The sequence below is a fragment of the Vicugna pacos genome, chromosome 2 (assembly GCF_048564905.1).
Source record: "Vicugna pacos chromosome 2, VicPac4, whole genome shotgun sequence".
NCBI lineage: Eukaryota > Metazoa > Chordata > Mammalia > Artiodactyla > Camelidae > Vicugna > Vicugna pacos.
Window position 1 is genome coordinate 93,727,924 of NC_132988.1, and position 21,581 is coordinate 93,749,504.

At 42.6% G+C, this 21,581-nt stretch overlaps 3 protein-coding genes across 5 annotated transcripts in view; 2 read left to right on the forward strand and 1 right to left on the reverse strand.

Annotated features, from left to right (window-relative positions):
• The window catches only part of FAM114A1 (family with sequence similarity 114 member A1), a 63,572-nt gene extending 52,825 nt beyond the window's left edge, over positions 1-10,747 (reverse strand). Inside the window, 3 exon segments of the mRNA XM_072945160.1 lie at positions 2,186-2,296; positions 2,298-2,542; positions 10,618-10,747. Coding sequence (XP_072801261.1) covers positions 2,186-2,296; positions 2,298-2,534 — 348 coding nt within the window. The 5' untranslated portion in view covers positions 2,535-2,542; positions 10,618-10,747.
• Positions 10,748-10,867: 120 nt separating this feature from the next.
• Positions 10,868-21,581, forward strand: part of TLR1 (toll like receptor 1) — a 50,837-nt gene continuing 40,123 nt past the window's right edge. Inside the window, exon 1 of the mRNA XM_072945140.1 lies at positions 10,868-11,006. The gene's annotated coding sequence lies outside the window, so the exon portion shown is untranslated. The remainder of the gene's footprint in view (positions 11,007-21,581) is intronic.
• The window catches only part of TLR6 (toll like receptor 6), a 29,150-nt gene continuing 18,455 nt past the window's right edge, over positions 10,887-21,581 (forward strand). The window contains exon 1 of one of the 3 annotated variants that reach the window (XM_072945113.1): positions 10,887-11,006. The gene's annotated coding sequence lies outside the window, so the exon portion shown is untranslated. Of the gene's footprint in view, positions 11,007-21,111; positions 21,162-21,581 lie in introns of those variants that run through there. The other 2 variants (XM_072945109.1, XM_072945119.1) reach the window with 2 other exon arrangements.

Below are 21,581 nucleotides of genomic sequence, written 5' to 3' on the forward strand. Positions count from 1 at the left end.
GGTTTAAATGTGACCTTGGTGAAAGAGCTCTCCTTTCCCTGCAAGGCCCTGCCAGCCACCCATACCAGCTTTCTGCCTTCTTGGAGCTGAGGTACCCACAGGTACTCCTCCCACACCGTGGTTCTGTCCGAGCTGCTGGTGCAATGCCACACACATACACGCAGGGCCCTGGCCCCAGCTCTGTGACCAGCACTTGTACTTCCATCCAGATACTTTTGTGATGTGTCATTATGAGGAAATGCTCACCTTTTCAAAGTCCTTGAAAGCTCTCAGCGCTGTGCTGGGAGAGAATCGGAAATCTGTCAGTCAATCAGCTCTATCCCTATAGCATTAAGGAGGTTTAAAAAGAGCTTTCAAAAGCAGGACTCATTCTGTTTGCTCAGAATTTAAGAAGGCAGCAGACGTGTAGGAAGATGCTGATTTTTATTGTGCTATCTTTATTAACAACCTTGTTATAATTTTTGGAAGTCTGAAATTGAAACGTATACCCTAGCCATCAGGAGTATATATATTTCGAGGCAGTGGAGCATATATAGTTTCTTTAAGTCATCTCAGGCCAGAACGCTGTGGCTAAGATATTTTCTTAATGTACAAATATATTTATTAACGGTAGCACCTATAATAAAAATTGGGAACCAATGCTACCCTAGAAAGATAGCATGGAGAGAAAACAGGTTCCAGTCAGGCATGGAGGTAAATATGGGTATAGGATAGATCCCACTGGTTCTGTTTCTCTGGAGAAACACAGGCCCTGGCATCATTATTTTTTAAAGCTCTCTCAGTGGTTGAAATGTTCAGCTGGAGTTGAATTCTTAGTCCTTCAAGGGGTCCATGGATGGCTTTAAAGACTCTGTGAACTCATGGAACACATATACAAAATTTTGCATGTATGTTTACATATCTGATCACAACTCCCAGCTAGTCCTCAAATCGCCCCCTGACATCCCTGCAAAATGATTGTTTGCCTTTGTTTACACATCTCCAGCGACGGGAAACCTCCACTTCCCTGAGGAAGACCATCTCATCTTAGGGCAATTCTAAGAGTCGTTTTGAGGAAACTAAGGCCCACGAAGCTTGATTTTGAAAAAAATGATCACGAAATAGAAGGATACCTTGTTGCCTTTGTGTGCAAATTCCTCATTTTACAGAGGAAAAACTGAAGCACAGAGAGTTGAGGTGGCTTGTCCAAATAAGAGAGTAAAGGCCAGATGAAGGATGACAGCCCAGGCCCCTGACTCCCTGCTCAGTCCCCTTCCCTCACTGCACATGGCAGTCCCTGCAAGGAGGTGACCTGTGGTGGCACATTTCAGGATGAGCAGGGCTGGGTCTGGCAGAGGGAAGTTGCCGATTCCCCCATACTCTAGCATCCTTCTAGAAGACAGGATTGGAGGAGAGGGGCCCACCTCCTCCTGTTACACTGCGTGCCTCCCCACCCCTCCCAATCCCCACACAGATGGAAGTGAAGGTGTCAGGAAAACTCAGCTGGTTGGTCATATCAATATGGAACGAGGTACCACCTGGGAGACACTGGCCTGTCTTACCTCCCAGAGAGACAGGTGCAGGCACTGAAGGGAAGCAGGACTGTGTTCTGCCTCTGGTCCCCTGGTATGTGATAATAAATCAGTGATCTGAATGTTTCAGATGTTCATAGTGGATTTGCAAATACGCATTAACATTTAAGTGATATTACAGAAACATTGACTTGTTTAGGGTGGAATCATGCTCATTCATAATTTGGGCTCGTTATGTTCAATATCACAATATCTTCCATTCACTACCAAGCAGCTTCATATCTTACTGGGTTGTTTAATATTTCTGAGCCTGGTTGCCCCTTCTCTAACTTGAGGTTAATAATATCCAGCTTAGAACCTCAAAGAACTGCTATATGGAGTGAATTACATAACACATAAAGTAGCTAGCAGAATGCCTGGCACACAGAATGTGTCCAATAATTGGTGGTTGTTAATATTAATAATAATATAATTATCAAAATGCAAATATTATAATGGCCAATTATTCTCGTATATGTCTTTTCTCCCCACACAACACATCTTTGACAACAAAGGTGATGTCATAGCGTATTCTGAACGCCCAATCTCTACCCACACAGCCTGGCACAAATCTGTGCCTGTGGTAGGTATCAGTAAGAACTTAGGTTGAACTGAGTCAAATGAACCACTCCTACCGCATGACTCTGTTCTTTCAGGGGTATTTCGGATCCAGGTTCTGCCTCAAGGCTCACGGAGTCAACACATTCAGCCAGGGCGTCCTCAGCCACTTCTCCGTTGAGGGGGGGGGTCCACAGCCTGGGCGTCCTCCAGCTGCTCAGTGGGCCCAGTGTCAGCCGTCTCTGCACCCTGAACGGCTGCATTTTCTTGCACGTCTCCTCTGGGGTCAGCTGGCATTAGCTCACTTGAAATTGTAGCTGAATCACAGTGCACTTCTGCATCTTCGGGTGAAGTGTCACTACTGGGCACGTCAGTAATTTCTGTTTTGTCTCCAGTGACTAAGGTGTCATTGCCATCGTCGGACATTTTAATATCTGTCAACATGATTACAAACAAACATTGTATGCTTTAAACTGAATTGTTAAATTTTAATTCAAAACTCTGAATGATTAAGTTAAATCTGGGGGGGGTCACCCTTCTACCAAGAAGAAACTTTATGTAACCTTGGGGTAGGCTGATAATGGCCCCCAAGAATATCCATGTCATAATCCTTGGAAGCAGTGAATATTGCCTTATATGGCAAGTAGGACTTTGAGGATATGATTAAATTAAGAATCTTAGATGATTGAAGTGGGTCCTAAATGAAGTCACAAATGTCCTTACCAGAGAGAGGCAGAGGGAGATTTGACTACAAAGAGGGAAAGGTGATGCGATGACAGAAGCAGAGACTGGAGTGATGCTCTGGAGATGAAGGAAGGGGACATGAGCCAAAAAACACAAGTGGCCACTAGAAGCTGAAAAAGTCAAAGAAACCATTCTCCCCTCCCAGACAGCAGAACTGCAAGAGAGTACATTAGCATCGTTATAAACCACTAAAATTGGTTGTACTTTATTACAGCAGCAATTGGAAACTAATACAAACCTACAGAGCTATCTTTAAACTTTCATGAATATCTTACCTAGCATGAAGAAATATGCATAGGGGAACTAAGAGTATTATCTGTATCTGTGAAAGTATTTATTTAATATGACTTTATTAGTTACATTTGTATTCATAATGGGAGTAAGTAGAACAAATACCTGAGAGCTTATCAAAACATACTTGAAATTGACCTCTGCAGTGTAGTCGGAGAGTCACACTGAGAAAAAGACTTACATACACGTAAGTGTGCTTTGCTGGGTACCAGCGGGTGAAAGCTTAGGCTCTATCTGGACAATAGTTTAGACAAGAAATCACAAGGATGAAATGGAAAGGAAGGAAGTGACACGTTAAGCCAAAAGAGGAATGTAGCCATTGCAAAATAACCTACAAAGCAGAAAACTCTTTACGAAGCTTGCAAGTTACTGCCATCACGTAGAACAGTGCAGTTCCACAGAACTTTTTCAATGATGATAAAAACGTTCAGTCCTCACTGTCTAATATGGTCACATGTGGCTATTGAGCACTTGAAATGTGGCTAGTGCAACTGAGGAACTAATTTTTAAATTTAATTTAATTTTAAGTAATTTAAATTTAAATTTACATAGGCACGTGTGCCGAGTGGCCACCTTACTGGATAACACATATCTAAAAGGCTAATTCAACGTGACAATTTTCTTAGTCTAAAATAAAGACACGGTGTTCTCACTACACAAGCAGCCAAGCCCCAGCAAATCAGTGGGTTTTTTGGTTGACCTCAGTGTTTACAACCAGTCAAATCTCAGGTTGCTGTTAAAACCACGTATGTGAGAAGCCATTTAACACACCAGCCACATGATGGCACAAGCTGAGAACTCACATGCACCTGCCAATCCTCATGCCCCCTTAGACAGTCATTGCCTAAAGTTGTCTAGTTGTTTTCTTTCCCCTTGCTACATTCTCTCCCTCAGTGAATGAGGTTCCTTTCTCACAGTTTTACATACTTTTGTACTGTGACTCTCAAATATCTACCTCCATTCCATAGAGGCAGAAGGTAAATTAATAGTTTCGAGGTGCTGAAGGGAAGGGAAATGAGTGATGACTGCTACTGAGCATTGATTTCTTTTGTGGGTGATGATGAAATTGTCCTAAAAGTAGATAGTGATAATGGCTGTATAATTCCATGAATATATTAAAAACCACTCAGCTGCACATTTAAAATGAGTGAATTTTGTAGTATGTGAATTTTGTGATGTGTGAATTATATCTCAATATACTGTTTTGAAATCTTACCCTACCTCCAGATAAGCAGTTCTAATGACCAGCTGGACATCTCGTCGCGTCCCAGAGAAAACCTTTGCCATTAATTCTATATCTTCCTCCTGACTTTTGGGTTTCTTTTAACGGCACCTACATTTCCCCAATAACCCAGGCTTAAAATCTTAAGGCTGTCATTGACCAAATCTTCACTCTCTCAAGAATATATAATATCAATAGTAATCATTTATTGAGTGCCTGTTAAATCAAGGCTCTTTAAATGGGTATCTCCTATGAGTTCGATATTATGAGCTCAATTTTACAGATGAGGCAACTGATGCTCAGAGGTCATACTTTAAGGATGTGGCAGATCTGAGATCTGAGCCCACGTCTGACTTTGATTTTGAACCACGTCAGGGCCCCATCTGCAATACTATCTTCCTCTTCTCTTACATTCAACCAGGGCTCAAATCCTGGAGGCTCTTTATTCCAAATCTGTAGCCTGTCTTTTACTTCTATTTACCGTACCATCAGCTTTGATCAGGTCCTCAGTTTAATTCACATTGATGATATTAATATTGGGTACACCCCCTCCTCACTGTTGTTCTCAGTTCACTTCCCCACCATTTTCCTCACTGCTCTGGTTATGTCACCTCCTGCTCAGACATGCTCAGGGGCTCCCCACTTCCTACTGAGATGAAGTTACATCCTTCAGTTGGCATCCAAGGACCTCTGTGCTCTGACCCCACTAGGCTTACCCACCATGTTGACCTTCCAAATCCTTAAACGAGACAATATAAGTATGTGAACAAGAGACCCTCAGGTGGCTGTTGGTTCAATATGTTGTTTTAACACATTTAAGGCCCATTTAAAATAACCACCTCCCCATTCTTTGTTCCTCCTAGCTGGGTATAATTTTTCTTCCCCTGAACTCACAGAGTGCCTTGTATCTAGCTCACTTCCAATGATTACAATCATCTTTGGTTACAGTTGTTTGTGTTCCTATAACACTGTAAATTCTATGAAGACAAGGATCTTCCTTGTTTGTCTTCATATGTCATATAGCACTTAACATGGTCTCTTGAGTATGGTGGGAAGCTCAACAAATATGTGTGCTGAGTGACATTAATATTTTTGTGGAGACTTAAAATGAAAATGTAATTTGAAATGAAAGCTAGCAGAAAATGCCTTTACCCCCATTCACTACTCAGGAGCTATCTTACAGCAAGTGGTTCCAAATGACCCACGTGGGCTTTCCTTCATTCCTTCACTTCCCAGATAACCGAGTTAGACTGTCTCTTTTTAAACAAAAATCCTTGGATTCTCTGACAACACACCTGTAAGCAAGTCTGCAGGTAAGAAAGGCAAATAACGCATATTTCTTTTTAGCTGGGACATTAAGTTTTGGATATTCAACAAGTCAATGAGAGTGGCCAGTGACTAATTGAAATAGTAAAGAGTGACAAAGGCCACTCTACAGAAAAAGGGTAGTTACTGTGGTTCGTGGGGGGTGGATGAGACTAAGGGAGGGTACTTGAAAAATTATTACCATGTGGAAGCTTATAAAGTCTCTGGGAAAACCTTTGAGTTAGGACTGGCCTGGGACAGGGGTTGGCAAACTACAGCCTGCTGGCTAAGTCTTGCCTTCCCTCTGTTTTGGTAAATAAAATTCTACTGGAACACAGACATGCTCATTTGTTTTTGTATTGTCTTTGGCGTCTCTGCCACAACAGCCGAGTTGAACAGTCACGAAAGAGACCATATGGCCCACAAAGTTGCAAGGCCCAAAATACTTACTCTCTGGCCCTTTACAGAAAATGTTTGCTGACCCATGATCTAGGACATTGCGTGATTGCCACGGCCTAGAGTTTTCTGTCCTCATTTACCTTCTCCTCACCTGGGTCCTAGGGCCGTGACTATAAAGGGAATAGGTCCCATACTTGGACATTACTTATATCCCCTTTTTTAGTTCATCAACAGCTGACCATGGGCACTGTCTGATATTTTAATTTCTTTGTAAGATAATTGGACAATCCTTACTATTAATCTGGATTATTAAGAAGCTCCAAACTCTTTCACTTCTCTATAAGCAGGAACATGAGAATAAGCCTGGTTATGATAAACACTCATGGGCAAATAAAAAGCAATATAAACAACTTTGTATCTGCTTTGCCCTAAAATGCTGTGATATTGTTCCTAATGCTAAAACACTTCACCACATACCCTGTGACCTCTCTGCGGGTTAGCTGTACCGTACGCCCTGGAGGTGGTTGGTTAACAGTTGAAGTGCCCTATTCAGGAACATGCTCTCCGGGGGTCTTCAGTTAACATTTCAGAATCCGTAATTGAGTGTTCGCCTCTTGAGAGGGTTCAACTATCCTTGTCCCTGATCGCTACTTCAGGGTGTGCTACTTGGCATAAGGGCTATTAGAAATCATTTTTCACTGACGAAATGCAAATGGTGCTTACAGAGGACTGGCAAGAAATAACGTACAGGTGTTTCTGCTGGTCTATTTCCAGGGCAAAACATTACATTGAGTCCAGCAGCTCTTGCGCTTTGCAGTAGAGCTTTTCTAGTTCTTCTCACTGTGGGAGAACCCCAAGGCCTGATTAGAAGGCTAGCTGACTCCTACCTCTACAGCCATCCTTACCAGAGGCCTAAAAGGACAGAGAGCTAGGACTTCATCAACTCACAAGAACAAGCTTTATAACTGAGCCCGGCTGCTGAAAGACACATGAGTGAGCGGAAGAACTCCACCTGAGAGGTGGATTCCTGGACACACCGCTGTTGGGAGGGAGGTTGCATAGGAGGCCCTCACCCATCTCGGACGGTCAAATTGTTTTTGGTCAGTTCCTCTCAATTGTGGGAAAACTGCTGCAACAAAACCACTCTTCCCGTGGCTACTCTGTGTTCCACCAGCAACATGAAGCCATTCCTTCAGAAACACCCCCAAATCAGCCGTGTTGAACTGATACTGTTAGGAAACATTTATGGATAATTTATACATTTCAGAAAGGCTCTATTTTTACATCTCTTCAAATAATAAAAAAAAATTTACCATCATATTCAGCCTACTTTAAAGTCTAATTTTATATGAACTTGTACCTGTTACTGGTCCACATTTTCCCTAAATCAAAACCAATAAAGAAAAACCCAAAAAAACTTTTTTTGCATGTTCTGGTAGACCTTTGTCTACTCTGGATGTTATTATGACAGGAGAGATGTAATCATTTTTAAGACGGTGCTCTTTTGTCTGCAGCCATTAGAAACTGTGTGTTCTAAAGACACAGCTGTTTCTGTGCAGTGACTGATGGAGTCCACGAGGACTACAGCCATGACACGTGCTGTGTTTCCTGGGACAGTCTCCATCCCTGCCTGGGTGCCCCATAAGCAGTCAAGATTTAAACCTTTCCTCATTTACGGTTTGGAACGCTGATCACTGCAGCCACGTCCTGTGGCTTTGATGCTATGGAGACTCAATCCACAGAAACAAGGAGGCTTCTTCAGTAAAACTCCAAGGAAAGGAAGAGTGGCATATAAAGAAGCCTTTGTGGGCTGGGAATAAGTTAGTTTTTCATGAGCAAATTCATTCATCACCTAAAATGCTCCCAGAACTATGTTAGGTATTGGAACAGCAATACTGTGGCTCCAGAAATAGGTTTAAAACGGAAGACATGGTTACTATCCTTCAGAAAGTGAATAATCTGTTCTCATTTTACTCCAGGTCAGTGAAGGTCCAGGAAACTATTCCACCTAACACGAAATGGTTAAACAATGATGTAAAACAGCACATCAAAGCAGGGAATTAGGCTGATCTCATGCAAAGGAGAATCTGGAAAGTGGCTTTGATATGGTTATTCAGGCATGATGGGATCAGAGTATGTGCAAATGCCCAGGAATGAATTGAGATACTCAGAATGGGTGCTGCGTGGCTGGCCACAAGGAGAAATAGTAAGGGATGGGAGGGGTGGATTCTGAGGCAGAAAGAGCCATGCCCTGGTCCTACTATCCCTCTGTGGGCGTACACCTCCATCATTTTTGCTGGGCTTCCTCACTTCCTCCTCTGTAGAGTAAGGCTGGACAAAGTGATTTATATATTTTCTTCCCCGACACCAGACTGTAGGACAGGGACCAGTCCATGATGACAGAGAAAAATGAGGACAAGATAGTGAGTTTTTCATCGATCTAAATTTATTACATGTAGAGGACTGCCTTCACCTTGCCAGTTTAGCCTCCAAGCTTTTCCTGGTATTCAAGTGTCTTTCATCTTATGAAATAGTGGTGCAGTGGATGTATTTTTTTTAATGGTCTCACTTGGCAAAGTAAGAATTTGGTAATACAATACCCTGTGTGAAATCACTGCCCCCAGTTTTAAAAAATGTTGCTCAGTGAAAGACGAGGAACAAAAACTGTGGATAATAGAGTCTTAATCAGGTTGTAAGAGTCCTATGGCACTAGACAAGTACACGTGCTCAGACCCCAGTCTCTTTTTCCTGCAGTCTAGCCTTCATGTGCCTGCCAGATATTTTTATGAAACACACATGGGACCCACTTGCTCCCTTGTTTACAAACCATTAGATTTAAACACCTTTGCACAGCATCTGTGGCCACCCATAAACCAGCTCCAATCTCTCTGTCCACCTCCTGTGACTCAACACACCGCACACTCTTGCCTCACCAGACTTTCCATCACTGCCCGTGCAGCTCATAAACATTCCCAGCTCCTTGCCTTTGCTTATGCTGGTTCTTCTGCCCAGGATGCCCTGCCTCCATCTGCCTGGCAAACTCCTATTTGCTTCTCTATGTCTAATGTCACTTTTCACTCTGAAATTTTCCTTAATTTGCCCCACTCCTTCCAAAGAATTATTTACTCCCTTTTCCATGTTTTTCATGAAGCTTTGCACGGACTTCTATGACATCTATAAGGAGTATTTGTTTCTGTGTCATTCTCTCCTCCAGAACTGTGATCAACAAGCACCGAGCTTGGTTTCCGACCCTCCAATATTTATGGAACTGAAATACATTGATACTGATTAAAGAGAAACAACATTCGATATAAGCCTGGTCTTATAGATAAATGGCTACTTATATGGTCTGAATCCCTAAGACTTAGCAGCCCCCTCTCACCCTCAAATTCCTTATGCACTGGCTCCCTGGAACCTCTAATTCCACCTTGGAAGTTTCCTTCTTTTGCTTAAAGCTTAGTGTAAGGAGTTAATCAGACCCCTTCCTGAGGTCGGGTTCTGAAGGAGGAAAGGAAGGAGAGAGCAGGGAATGGAGAGCGGTGAAGTGGGAAAGAGGCATTAGGAGGAAAAGAGGGCAGAGAGGGGCCTCCGAGGAGAAAGCTTGCCTCATTCTCAGTTTCCTCAGGTTAGCTGAGGTCTTCTGGAGTTCAAGAGACACTGATTTTTAAAAGCTACCCGCTTGAATCTCTCAAGATGCTTAGAATGGGAACTGATGGGATCAGTAAGACACAGATGTCACCGTTACAGCTCATACAGAGAGGTCCTCCTACACCAGGAAAGGGCAGTGAAGTCCAGGCGCCTAATCTGAGACGGCTGGAAAGACTCACTGGATTCCCGGGCAGAAGAGCCGATTGGGTGGGCGGGTGGGGGGCTGGGGAGCTGAGTAGTGGGTACGACTCAACCTAGGGGAGGGAACAGAACTCAGCCTGGCTGTGAATGGAGATGCTGCAGGCTTCGGGTGTGGGCTGAGGTGGAAGGGCGGGCGTCTGCGTGGGGAGAAATGATGAGCTTGGGTGCGAGGTCAAGGCCTGAGCTCGGTTTTCCGAGGCCAAAGGCCGGCGAGCCCAGGGGTGGGACCTGCTCCCTCGGTGCCCCCGGCTGCCGGGACCCTGCAGCCTACCTCTCACTCGGACCCGAGACCTTGGGGAAACTTTTTCAGACTTGCTTGGTGCTGGGACCAGATACTTCGGGAGCACAGGCTCTGCAGACGTTCACGCCGGCCGAGGGGGCAGAGCCGGAGTGCGGGCGTGTGGGTGTGTGCATGAGCGTGGACCCGGAGCGACACACACTCACACACACACACTCACACGCCCGCACCCACGCAGGGCCCTCGGCCGCGCCGCCCGCACCTTCACCCCCAAGGCCGGTGCTCCCGGTCCCGCACCCCGTGCCAAGTCTCTGCCGACGGCTTCTCACTAACGCAGCGGGCAGGGTTCGGGGAGCAGGACGAGCGGCGGCGGCAGGGTCTCCCCACCACCCACCGGCGGCTGCCCCGCAGCCCCCCGCCCGCGGAAGGGGATGGCGGCGAGAAGTGCCCGGGGCTCTTACCGCTCAGGCGGCCGAGTGCGCGCGGGAGCGCCCGCCGGGTCCCGCCCCGCCACGTCGGCAGGGCTGGCGGGGACGCGGCCGGAGGGCGGGCCGGCAGGGGGCGCGGGGTGGACGGGCCGAGCCGCCCCGCCTCGCGGCCCCGACAGGGCCCCGCCCCCGCGTGAGCCGCCCCGGCCTCGAGCGCCGCTCGGGCCGCGACACCACCTCTCCCTGGCCGGAGCGTCCGGGCCTCGCCGCCGACCCTCCCGGGGAAACGAGCCGCCGGCTGAGCCGGAGGGGGTGCCCAGCCCCACCCGGGGCGGGTCTCGGGGTTCTCTGCATCCCTCCCCTTTCTTTAAAAGCGCCCCGGAAACGCCGCAGTTTCGCCGGGAAGGGGTCACTCAAGTTCAGTAAGTGTTTGCGATTTCCCCGATGTTGCTGTCAACAGCTTGTCCTTACCCTGTTGGTGGAACAGTAACCTGATTTAAAAACCACCAAACAAAAACCTTTTCTAGAAGGCCAGTTTGGAAATGTGGATGAAAATTCAAATGCATTATCTTTGGCCCAGGAATTCCACGTCTGCGAATTTGTCCTAACAGTCAAATGTGCGAATATGTATGTACGAGGATGTTTGTTATGGTTGTTTATGCCAAGGAAAATAACCCGGAAATAATTTTCCCCCGATAAAGGATGAGTGAAGTAAACTACAGTAACTTCAAACAGTCGGATATACTGTACGCATTAAAAATGATAACTGTACGTCCAGTTTGTTAACATGGAAGGCAGGCAGGCCACAGCCAAGTATTAAGGTGAGGGCGGGGGAAGCTTACAAAAGTGTGTGTAGAGTGTAAACCTATTCTTGTAATTATATATGTATATTTATATTTTACATAAAAGGGAAAACTCAATTTTAAAAAGTGATTTTTTTCTGAGGTCTGCAGTTGTGAGTGTTCGCAAAGTGTATAGCAGGTGTGGCAGGTGTGTTTTGGTGTTCCCTGGACACAAACACCATGCCTGTGACTTCTGTGTTCGCCTAGGCACAGCAAGTACCTTTGCCACACCTTCTCCTCCCTGCCCTGCTGACCCACAGAAACCGGATGACATTCCTTTTTAAAGGTCTGGTTTCCTTTTCTCCTTGGACCCAAAACACACCGTTCCAGTAAGAGGATATCAACCAAGCAACACTGTTAACAGGTTTTGTTGCTGACTGTAATTATGCTTTTTTACTCAAATGTTGCTCTTCTCAGTCCACCAGGTTTATTTCAAAACTTTCATTTGTTTGCAATGTAAAACTGTTTTATTTATTTAAAAAATTCCAGAGTAGTTAAGACAGAAAACTAGAGAATAAAATAACAAATACTTATTTCTGTAAAAAAAATTTAATGAATGATATAACAAAATGTAGATGTAGTAAAATTTTTTTTGGCCATATTTATTTTGGAATCTTCTTTTAAAAGAAGAAAGTTACAGATATGCTTGAAACCCTGTTCCTTCTATTCTCCAGTTTCTCTGGAAGAAACTAGTGTCCTGAGCTTGTTGTCCATCCTTCCCACTCATATTTCTACTTTACTGCACATCTCCTTATCCATAAACACTATATAGAATTATTTTTCAGTGTTTTAAAATGTTATAAATAACATCCTGTACACTTGTTTACTCAACACTGTATCTTTGAGAACCATTCACATTCACACGTGTAGCTCTAACATGTTCGTTTTAAAGTCTTCGTGGGATTCCACTGTATGAATGTGCCACAATCTATCCATTCCCCAAGTGATGGGTATTTAGTGTGTTTCACGTTTCACTGTTGCATGGTATTAGATGTGCGGAATGCCAACAGAGTGCTTTATAGTATATTGCATATAATGCTGCCATGGCCATCTGTGTGTATGTTTTCTTGTATTCCAGGCTATAAGCCAGGTCATCTTCACTAGATACCCTGAAATTGTCCTACAGTGTGGTCCAATCATTAATTCAACAAAACCTTTTTGAACATATGCTACGTACCTAGAACTGCTTTAGGTGTTGTGAATGAAGTAAGGGGCAAAGAAGAGTCCTGCCCACAACGAGAAAGGGAGATAGACCCTAACTAGAAGTATATTAGATGGTAAATAAAGCAGAATATGGACTCTGTAGGGTCTAGAGAAGGATGGGTGGCAGCACTTGTGACCGGAGAGGGTCCTGCAGGTAGAGCAGCACTTCAGCGTAGACTTTGTGGAAGTAAGGGGGTGAACAGTGGTGATGTCTGGGGGCAGTTTCGGGCAGGGGGACCTGCAGGAGCAGTGTGGGAGCATGGTTGGTGCCATCACAGAATGGTGAGTTGGCCAGTGAGGCTGGAGCAGAGGGAAGATGGGGCAGAGTGGAAGGAAATGAGTCCACAGAGGTAGTGAAGACTGAGAGATGGGGCAGGCCAGGCAGTGCCTTGTGAACCATGGTGGGGATTTTGACTTTGAGTGAGAAGGGAATCTTTACAGCTTTTGAGTAGGAGTGTGCCACGATTCTAATTGGGTTGGAGTGGGATGGGATGGGGTGGGGTGGGTCGGTGGAGGGAAAGGTAGAGCCAGATAGAATTCAGAGACCACTGCAGTTACCCATGTGAGGGAGATGATGGTTTGGCCACATGGGAATGGTGGAGGGCAAGAGAATGGTTTTGCTTGCAGGTATATTTCAAAGAAAAACTCAACAAAATTTTTGCTCATGGGTTGGATGCAGAGTTGGAGCAAAAGAAAGAAGTCACTAATTACTCCAAGGATTTTAGCCTGGGGGAATAGAAGTATCATTTACTGAGATGGGGAAGGATGCCAAAGGGGGAGGTTGGAGGTAGTGAGGATTCAAGGGTTAGTTTTCAACAAGAATGATTTAGCAAATGTTTAGAGCAGGCAGTTGGATACAAGAGTCTGGGCTGGAGGTGGTAACTGGAGAGTCATCAGCGAATAAATAGTTTTGAAGCCATGAGCTAGGATGCGAGTGCATGGAGTTAGAGAAGAAAAGATGTCCAAGGCTGAGTCTTGGGTGTTCCATGTCAGAGACATAAGGAGGACCCAGAAGGGAACTAGGAAGGAATGCCAGTGATTTAGCAGGAAAATTGGGAGGAAGGTGGGGGGAGTGGGAATGGAGGAGGGAATATGGGGTTCCAGAAACCAGGTAAGAAAACTTTTCAAGATCTTGTAACTGTGTTCAATGCTGCTGATAGCTCAGATGAAATTTGAGAATTGACCCTTGGATTTGGCAATGTGGGGGGTCATTGGTGACCTTGACAAGGGTTATGTCTCTGGAGTGGTGGGGAAGGAAATCTGAATTGAGTGGATTTGAGAGAATGGGAGGAGAATGATTAGAGACAGTGAGTAAACATCTCTTTCAAGGATTTCTGGTGGCAGAAAGGAGGAGGTAGTGCACTCTAAACATTTGCCAAATCATTCTTGTTGAAAACAAAGCAGTTAGTGATCGCGAAGTAGCAGGGAGAGTCAAGGACACCTACATCACCTCCAAACCCTGAGGTGTGAGGAGTGCAGTTGGGGAAAACAGGAACCACTAGAGGGCGATGTGTTCAGAATGGTGATCATGTCTCAGCATTCCCTGATCCTTTCTGAGTTGGAGTGGCATCACCTGAAGAGCTTGCAAAATAATACTGATGTCTGGCCCCATCCCAGACTATTGAAGTCAGAATCTCTGGACACGTATGAGCGCTCCTGTTTCCTCACATTCTGACCAACACTTGGTGTTATTAGATGTTTTAATTTTTGTCCATCCCAGGGGTATACAATGGTGTCTCCTGTTATCCATTCATTTATATCTTTTGCTAATTCCTCCCCCAGTTGTGTTTGTTAGCCATTTTATTACTGATCTATAGGAATTGTTTAGATATTTAAGATATTAATCCTTTTGTGGTTATATGTGTTGCAAATATCTTCTCCTGGAATGTGGCTTTTTTTTTTAATTTAGCAGAAGATTTTGGTTTTAATATTAATATCTGAGTTATCAATTTTATTTCTAGTGGTTTGCATATTTTATGATATTGATAATTTTCACATAACTTATTTCAAAGCTGTTGGTAGGCACGAATATTTATTTACTGATTTTCCAGGGAAAGAGTAAGGTAGTTTTTTTAGAGTAAAAATCATTAAAATAATGTTTTACTTCTGTTCGTACAGGGACGATATGTTTGCTGGCTTTGGGCTATGTTATTTTACTTATCCCACTATAATGCTATTTTATTTTTTAAAAATAAAAGTAATACATGTACATTAATGCTGTAAAAAATTTCAAATAGGACAAAAGAGCATAAAATGGTGAGTAGAAATCTCTCTCTCTCCCTTGTTTCTTCTGCTCACAGGTAACAGTTTCTTAGATATCCCTTCAGAAAAAAAGATTTTTCTGCATATACCAGCACAAGTGTGTAGACCCTTGTGTTAGATCCCTGTGGCTGCCATAACAGACTCCCACAAATCAGGTGGCTTAAAACAACAGAAATTTAAGGACTTTCTGGTCAACATGGCAGAGTAGTAGGACCACGAGCTCGCCTCTCCTCACAACTACAACATAACCACAACTAACTGACTGCTGAATAACCATCAGGGAAAAAAAAGACTGGAACCTAGCGAAAAAGATCTTCTTCCTGGAAAAGATCTTTACCTGTAAACATAAAGAGGGAACCACAGTGGGATGGTAGGAGGGGCGTGCTCATGATATAATCAGGCCTCATACCCCCTGGGTGGGCGGCCCACAAGCTGAAGAATAATTAAGTTGCAGAGGCCCTCCCATAGGAGGGAGAGCTCTAAGCCCCATGGTAGGCTCCCCAGCCTGGGGTTCTGGCACTGGGAGGAGGAGACCCCAGGACATATGGTTTTGAAGGCCGGGGGGCTTAACTCCAGGAGCCCATATGGGGAAACAGAGACTTCATTCTCTTGGGAAGTGTACACAGAATCTCGAGTGCGCCAGGTCCAAGGGCAGAGGCAGTGATTTCATAGGAACCTGGGCCAGACCTGCCTGCTGGTTTTGGAGGGTCTCTTGGGGAGATAGGGGATGGCTGTGGCTCACCCAGGAAGCATAAAAGCTGGTCGTGGACATTTCAGGAGTGTTGATGTATATGAGCTTTCCTGGAGGCTGACATCTTGATTGGATCATTAGCACCAAGACCTAACCCCACCCAGCAGCCTGTAGGCTTAAGGGCTGGGACGCCTCAGGCCAAACAACATACTGCTTGGGAACACAGCCCCACCCATCAGCAGGCTCTCTGAGCCACAAACACTCCAGGCATGGCCCTACTCACCAGAGGTCCAGGACCAAGCTTCACCCAGCAGTGGGCAGGCACTGGCTTCTCCTGCCAGGAAGCCTGCATAAGCCTCTAGTCCAGCCTCACCCACCAGAGGGCAGATACCAGAAATAAGAAAACAACAATCCCTCTTGTGGACGCTCACAGCAAAAGAGAATGTGACAATGAATGTATGTATGTTCGTGTATAACTGAAAAATTGTGCTCTACACTGGAATTTGACACAACATTGTAAAATGACTATAACTCAATAAAAAATGTTAAAAAAAAAAAGAAAGAAAACAACAATCCCAAAGCCTGTGGAAGGAATCCACAAACACAGGCCAGACTCTACATTGGGACTGGCTGGACCCTGGCTCTCAGGTGACAAGAGAGGAGTATAATGCTGGGACACATAGGACGTCTCCCACAGAGGGCCACTTCTCCAAAGTCGAGAAATGTAACTAACCTACCTAAAATTACAAATAGGAAGATAGACAATTATGAGGTGGCAGAGGAATATCTTCGAGGCCAAGGCACAAGATAAAAATCCCAGAAGAAGAAATAAGTGATACGGAGATAGGAAGCTTATCTGAGAATTTAAAGTAATGACGGCCAAGATGTTCAGAGAACTCAAGAGGAGTATAGATGCACAGAGCGAAGTTTTTCATGACGAGTTGGAAAATATAAAGAATACCCAAACAGAGTTGAAGAATAAAATCACTGAAATGAGTACCACACTAGAAGGAACCAAGAATAGACTAAATGAGGCAGAAGAATGGATCAATGAGCCAGAAGACAGATTCGTGGAAATCACTACTGCAGAACAGAAAACAGAAAAAAGAATGAAAAGAAATGAGGATAGTTTAAGAGAACTCTGGGACAACATGAAGCGCTGTAATATTCTCATTATAGGGGTCCCAGAAAGAGAAGAAAGAGAGAAAGAACCTGAGAAAAATTTTGGAGAGATAATAACCAAAAACTTCCCCAAGTTGTGAAAGGAAACAGTTACCCAAGTCCAGGAAGTGCAAAGAGTTCCACAGAGGATCAACCCAAAGAGGAATACACCAAAGCACATAGTCATCAAATTGACAAAAATTGAGAATAAGGAGAAAATACTAAAATGAACAAGAGAAAAGCAACAAATAACATAACAAGGGAACTCCCATAAGGTTATCAGCTGATTTTTCAGCAGAAACTCTACAGGCCAGAATGGATATGTTTAAAGTGGTGAAAGGGGAAAACTTACAACCAAGAATACTCTGTCCAGCAAGGCTCTCGTTCAGATTTGATGGAGAAATTAAAAGCTTCACAGATAAACAAAAGCTAGAAAAATTCAGCACCACCAAACCAGCTTTACAACAAATGTTAGAGACTTCTCTAGTCATTAAACCATAATAAAAGAGAACAAAAAGAAGGAAGAAAAAACAAAAGACCTACAAAAGATTGCTTTGGCAATTCTGGGTCTTTTATGATTCCATATAAATTTTGGAATTGTTTGTTGTAGTTCTGTGAAAATATCATGAGTATTTTAACGGGTTGCATTGGATCTGTAGATTGCTTTGGGTAGTACGGCCATTTTGATAATATTGATTCTTCCAATCCAAGAGCACAAAATATCTTTCCATTTCTTTGTGTCATCTTCAATTTCTTTCATCAGTGTTTTACAGTTTTCAGAGTATAGGTAACCTCTTTGGTTAAGTTTATTTCCAGGTATTTTGTTTTTGATGCAATGGAAATATTTATGCCAGTTATAAAATTCTGGTTTTTGAAGTAAAAAAAAAAAGTGAATGAAGGGCTGCACATGGCAAAATATCCTTTTTTATGGGTGAGTTGTATTTCATTGCATATATATGGTACATCTTCTTTGTCCATTCATCTGTTGATGTGCACTTGGGATGTTTCCATATCCTAGCAATTGTAAGTGGTGGTGGTGTTAATAGCAGGGTGTACGTGTCTTTTTGAATTAATGTTTTTTGTTTTTCTCAGATACATGCCCAGGAGTGGAGTTGCTGAGCCATATAGTGGTTCTACTTTTAGGCTTTTGAGAAGCGTCCATGTTGTTTTCCATAGTGGCTGCACCAATTTACATTCCCACCAACAATGTACAAGGGCTCCCTTTTCTCCACATCCTTGCCAAGATTTGTTATTTGTGTTCTTTTTGATGATGGCCATTCTGACAGGTGTGAGGTATCTCATTGTGATTTTGGTTTTCATTTCCCTGATATTAGTGATATTGAGCGACTTTTCGTGTTGCTGTTGGCCATCTGCATTTCCTCTTGTAGAAAAATGTCTGTTCAGTTCTTCTGCCCATGTATTAAGTGGGTTGATTGGTGGCTTTTTTTTTTTTTTGGCTTTTTAATTGAAGTACAGTTGATTTTAAATTTTGTATTAAAAAAAAAGAATAACAGAAATAAAGGACATGATCTGTGTTAAAAAAAAAACCCAGAAATTTATTCTCTCACAGTTTTGAAGGCCAGAAGTCCAAAATCAAGATATTGTCTTTTAAACTTAAAAGCTTTTTTACAGCAAAGGAAACCATAAGCAAAATGAAAAGACAACATATGGAATAGGAGAAGATATTGCAAACAATGAGACTGACAAGGGATTAATTTCCAAAATATACAAACAGCTCATATAGCTTAGCATCAAAAAAACCCAAACAACCCAATCAAAAAATGGGCAAAAGACCTAAATAGACATTTCTCCAAAGAAGACATACAGATGGCCAACACACACATGAAAAGATGCTCAATATTGCTAATTATTGGAGAAATGAAAATCACAACTGCAATGAGGCATCACCTTACACTGGTCAGAATGACCGTCATTGAAAAGTCCACAAATAATAAATCCTGGAGAGGGTGTGGAGACAAGGGAACCCTCCTACACTGTTGGTGAGAATACAGTTTGGTGCAGCCGTTATGGAAAATAGTATGGAGATTCCTTAAAAAACTAAAAATAGACCTACCATATCATCCAGCAACCCCACTCTTTGGCATATATCCAGAGGGAACTCTAATTCAAAAAGATAATACACCCCAATGTTCATAGCAGCACTGTTTACAGTAGCTAAGACATGGAAACAACCTAAATTTCCATCAACAGGTGACTGGACAAAGAAGTTGTGGTATATATATATGTGATATATATAATAGAATACTACTCAACCATAAAAAATGAAATAATGCCATCTGTAGCTACATGGATGGACATGGAGATTATCATACTAAGTGAAGTAAGTCAGATAGAGAAATATAAATATCATATGTATCACTTATATGTGGAATCTAAAAATAAAAAATTATATAAATGAACTTATTTACAAACCAGATACAGGAAACAACTATGGGGTTACCAAAGGGGAAGTGGCAGGGGGTTAATTAGGAGCATGGGATTAACATATACACACTACTATATATAAAATAGATAGCCAGTGATGTCCTACTGTATAGCACAGGGAACTATATTCAATATCTTGTAATAACCTATAATGGAAAAGAGTCTGATAAAGAATGTGTGTGTGTAAATATGTACATTATATATAATGTGTGTGTGTGTATATATATGTAAACTGAATCTCTTTGCTCTACACCTGAAACTAACACATTATAAATCAACTATATTTCAATTAAAAAAGTCTTTCCACCTCAGCATAAAAAAAAATAAGGCTTGCATAGAATTCTAAAACTCCTTACTATAATGACTTGTCTTCTATGTCAGTCACTATTCCAGCTACTTTTTATTTATTATCTTCCCTAAAAGTCACAACCAGTCCCATTTTATGGCTGAATAAATGGAGTCTTTGAGGTTAAGTGTCTGTCCAAGGCCACACAGCTGGTACATGGTGCTGTGAAGAGTTCAGTGCAGCACTGTTTGTTTGATCCACTTCCATGCCATCTTCCACATTACCTGATTTTTGTGGGTTTTGCCATCTCCTTAAAGGCATTTCTCAAAATTATAACAGCCTCAACTACAATAGTGTCCTTGTTCCTGAAAACCAGCATTATTGTGCAATACCCTAAGGAGCGTTTGTGACCAAACGCTCACATTTTGTCACTGTGTTATGCAACCAAATCTGCAGTGATGTGTGTGTGTGCATGCCTGTGAGTGTGGGTGCATATTTCTTAAAGACTTTGGTCCATTGTTGCTTGAAATTCCCTCAAAGCCACAGTGCCTTACTCCTCTGCCTGTTTCACAAAACTGGTTTCCCAGTATCACACATACTGGCTCCTCTCTAGCCGTCTCATCCTGGTTCAGCAGAGACCCATCCACTCCTTGCTGACCCTCTCCAGACCTGAGAAGGCTTCCTGTTATGTTTGATGAGTAAGAATGAACAGTAAGAATTTGTTCTTTCCCTTCCTCCTGAAAGCAGAAGTAATTCTTACCCTTTGTTGTGGGTCAGACTGTAGGGTCTTGTCTTGTTTTTTTAATGATGAGATAATGCCAGACAGTGGGATTAATTACAGAAGAATGGGATTAATTACAGAAGGATTATTTAACTCATATGTCCCATTCTTTACAGAACCTCAGTCAAGGGAAAGTCTTGGGAACAGTTATCCTGGCTGCCTGAAGTATCTGGTTAACCAGACATCCTCTTTTTGTATCATCAACCTTTGTTGATACTGTTCTAAAATTATTCTAAATGGCCTTTAGAAAATTGATTAGTCTTGCAGGATCTCAGTGCTATTTACTATTCTAGAATCAAAGATGAAAACATCTAATAATGCCAAATGTTGGTCGGAACGTGGAGAAACAGGATGCAATTTCCCCCAGGTGTAGCAACTACTAAATTTTCCTTGAAAGTTGATTTTTAAAAAAATAGTTCTTGAACCTAGGCTTAATTTAAATATCTCATCCAGCTAAAATAATGCTCCACATTTGCTTGATAATGGTAGTTGTCATTATTTTGAATATATTACATATGGTGAAACAGAAAACAGGCAAAGTTGAATAACTTTCCAGCGTGGTGACACCTTAACATTGAGGCTGCAAACTCTTACAGATAAATATTAACATAGAAAAGCATTTTTCTTCACACGGAAATTGTCATAAGCCTCGTGCTCATGTGAATTTAAAAATTTGATTACTGTTTTAGTCCATAGCCCAGGAAACCTACTGACCCACATGCTTTGCACATGACCCTTGAAGGGGAAATTCACATGTAGGAGTAATTCCAGTAAGGTCCGACAGGTGGCGCAAAACCGTTTCTATGGTCTTGCTTTACTTCAACTAAGGACTTGTGGTTTTGTCGAGTACATTTTTTTTCCGAGCATTTGAAAGTTATTTTCTGTTCTTCTGAGAAAGAAGTCTTGGTAAGTAAGATGGCTTTTTCAAATTGTGGACTAATTACTTTTAATAAGCAAGAAAATGCTAACATGGTATGGGAAATAGGTAATTGCAAGATGATTTTAAGGTTTTTTTGTTTGTTTTTAATGCTGCAATCGTTTTTTTAACTATATGAGAAAGATAAAGAAACATGACCATCCTGAAAGGTATAAAAATAACTAGCACTTGTCATTGTTAAGGGAAAAAAATAACCGATGTTATTTCTTCTGTTTTTGTCTACTGCATTTTCTCTTTTCACCTTTCCCTACCTAGTTTCTGGTGTTCAGTAAGGTTTACAGTAGTTTGTGCCACTTATGCGGCACCTATCACGTTATGTATTTTTATATTAGACAGGAGTGTTTGATCGCTGTCATTGTTTCTTTGTGTCTATCACTAATGTAAAAGCT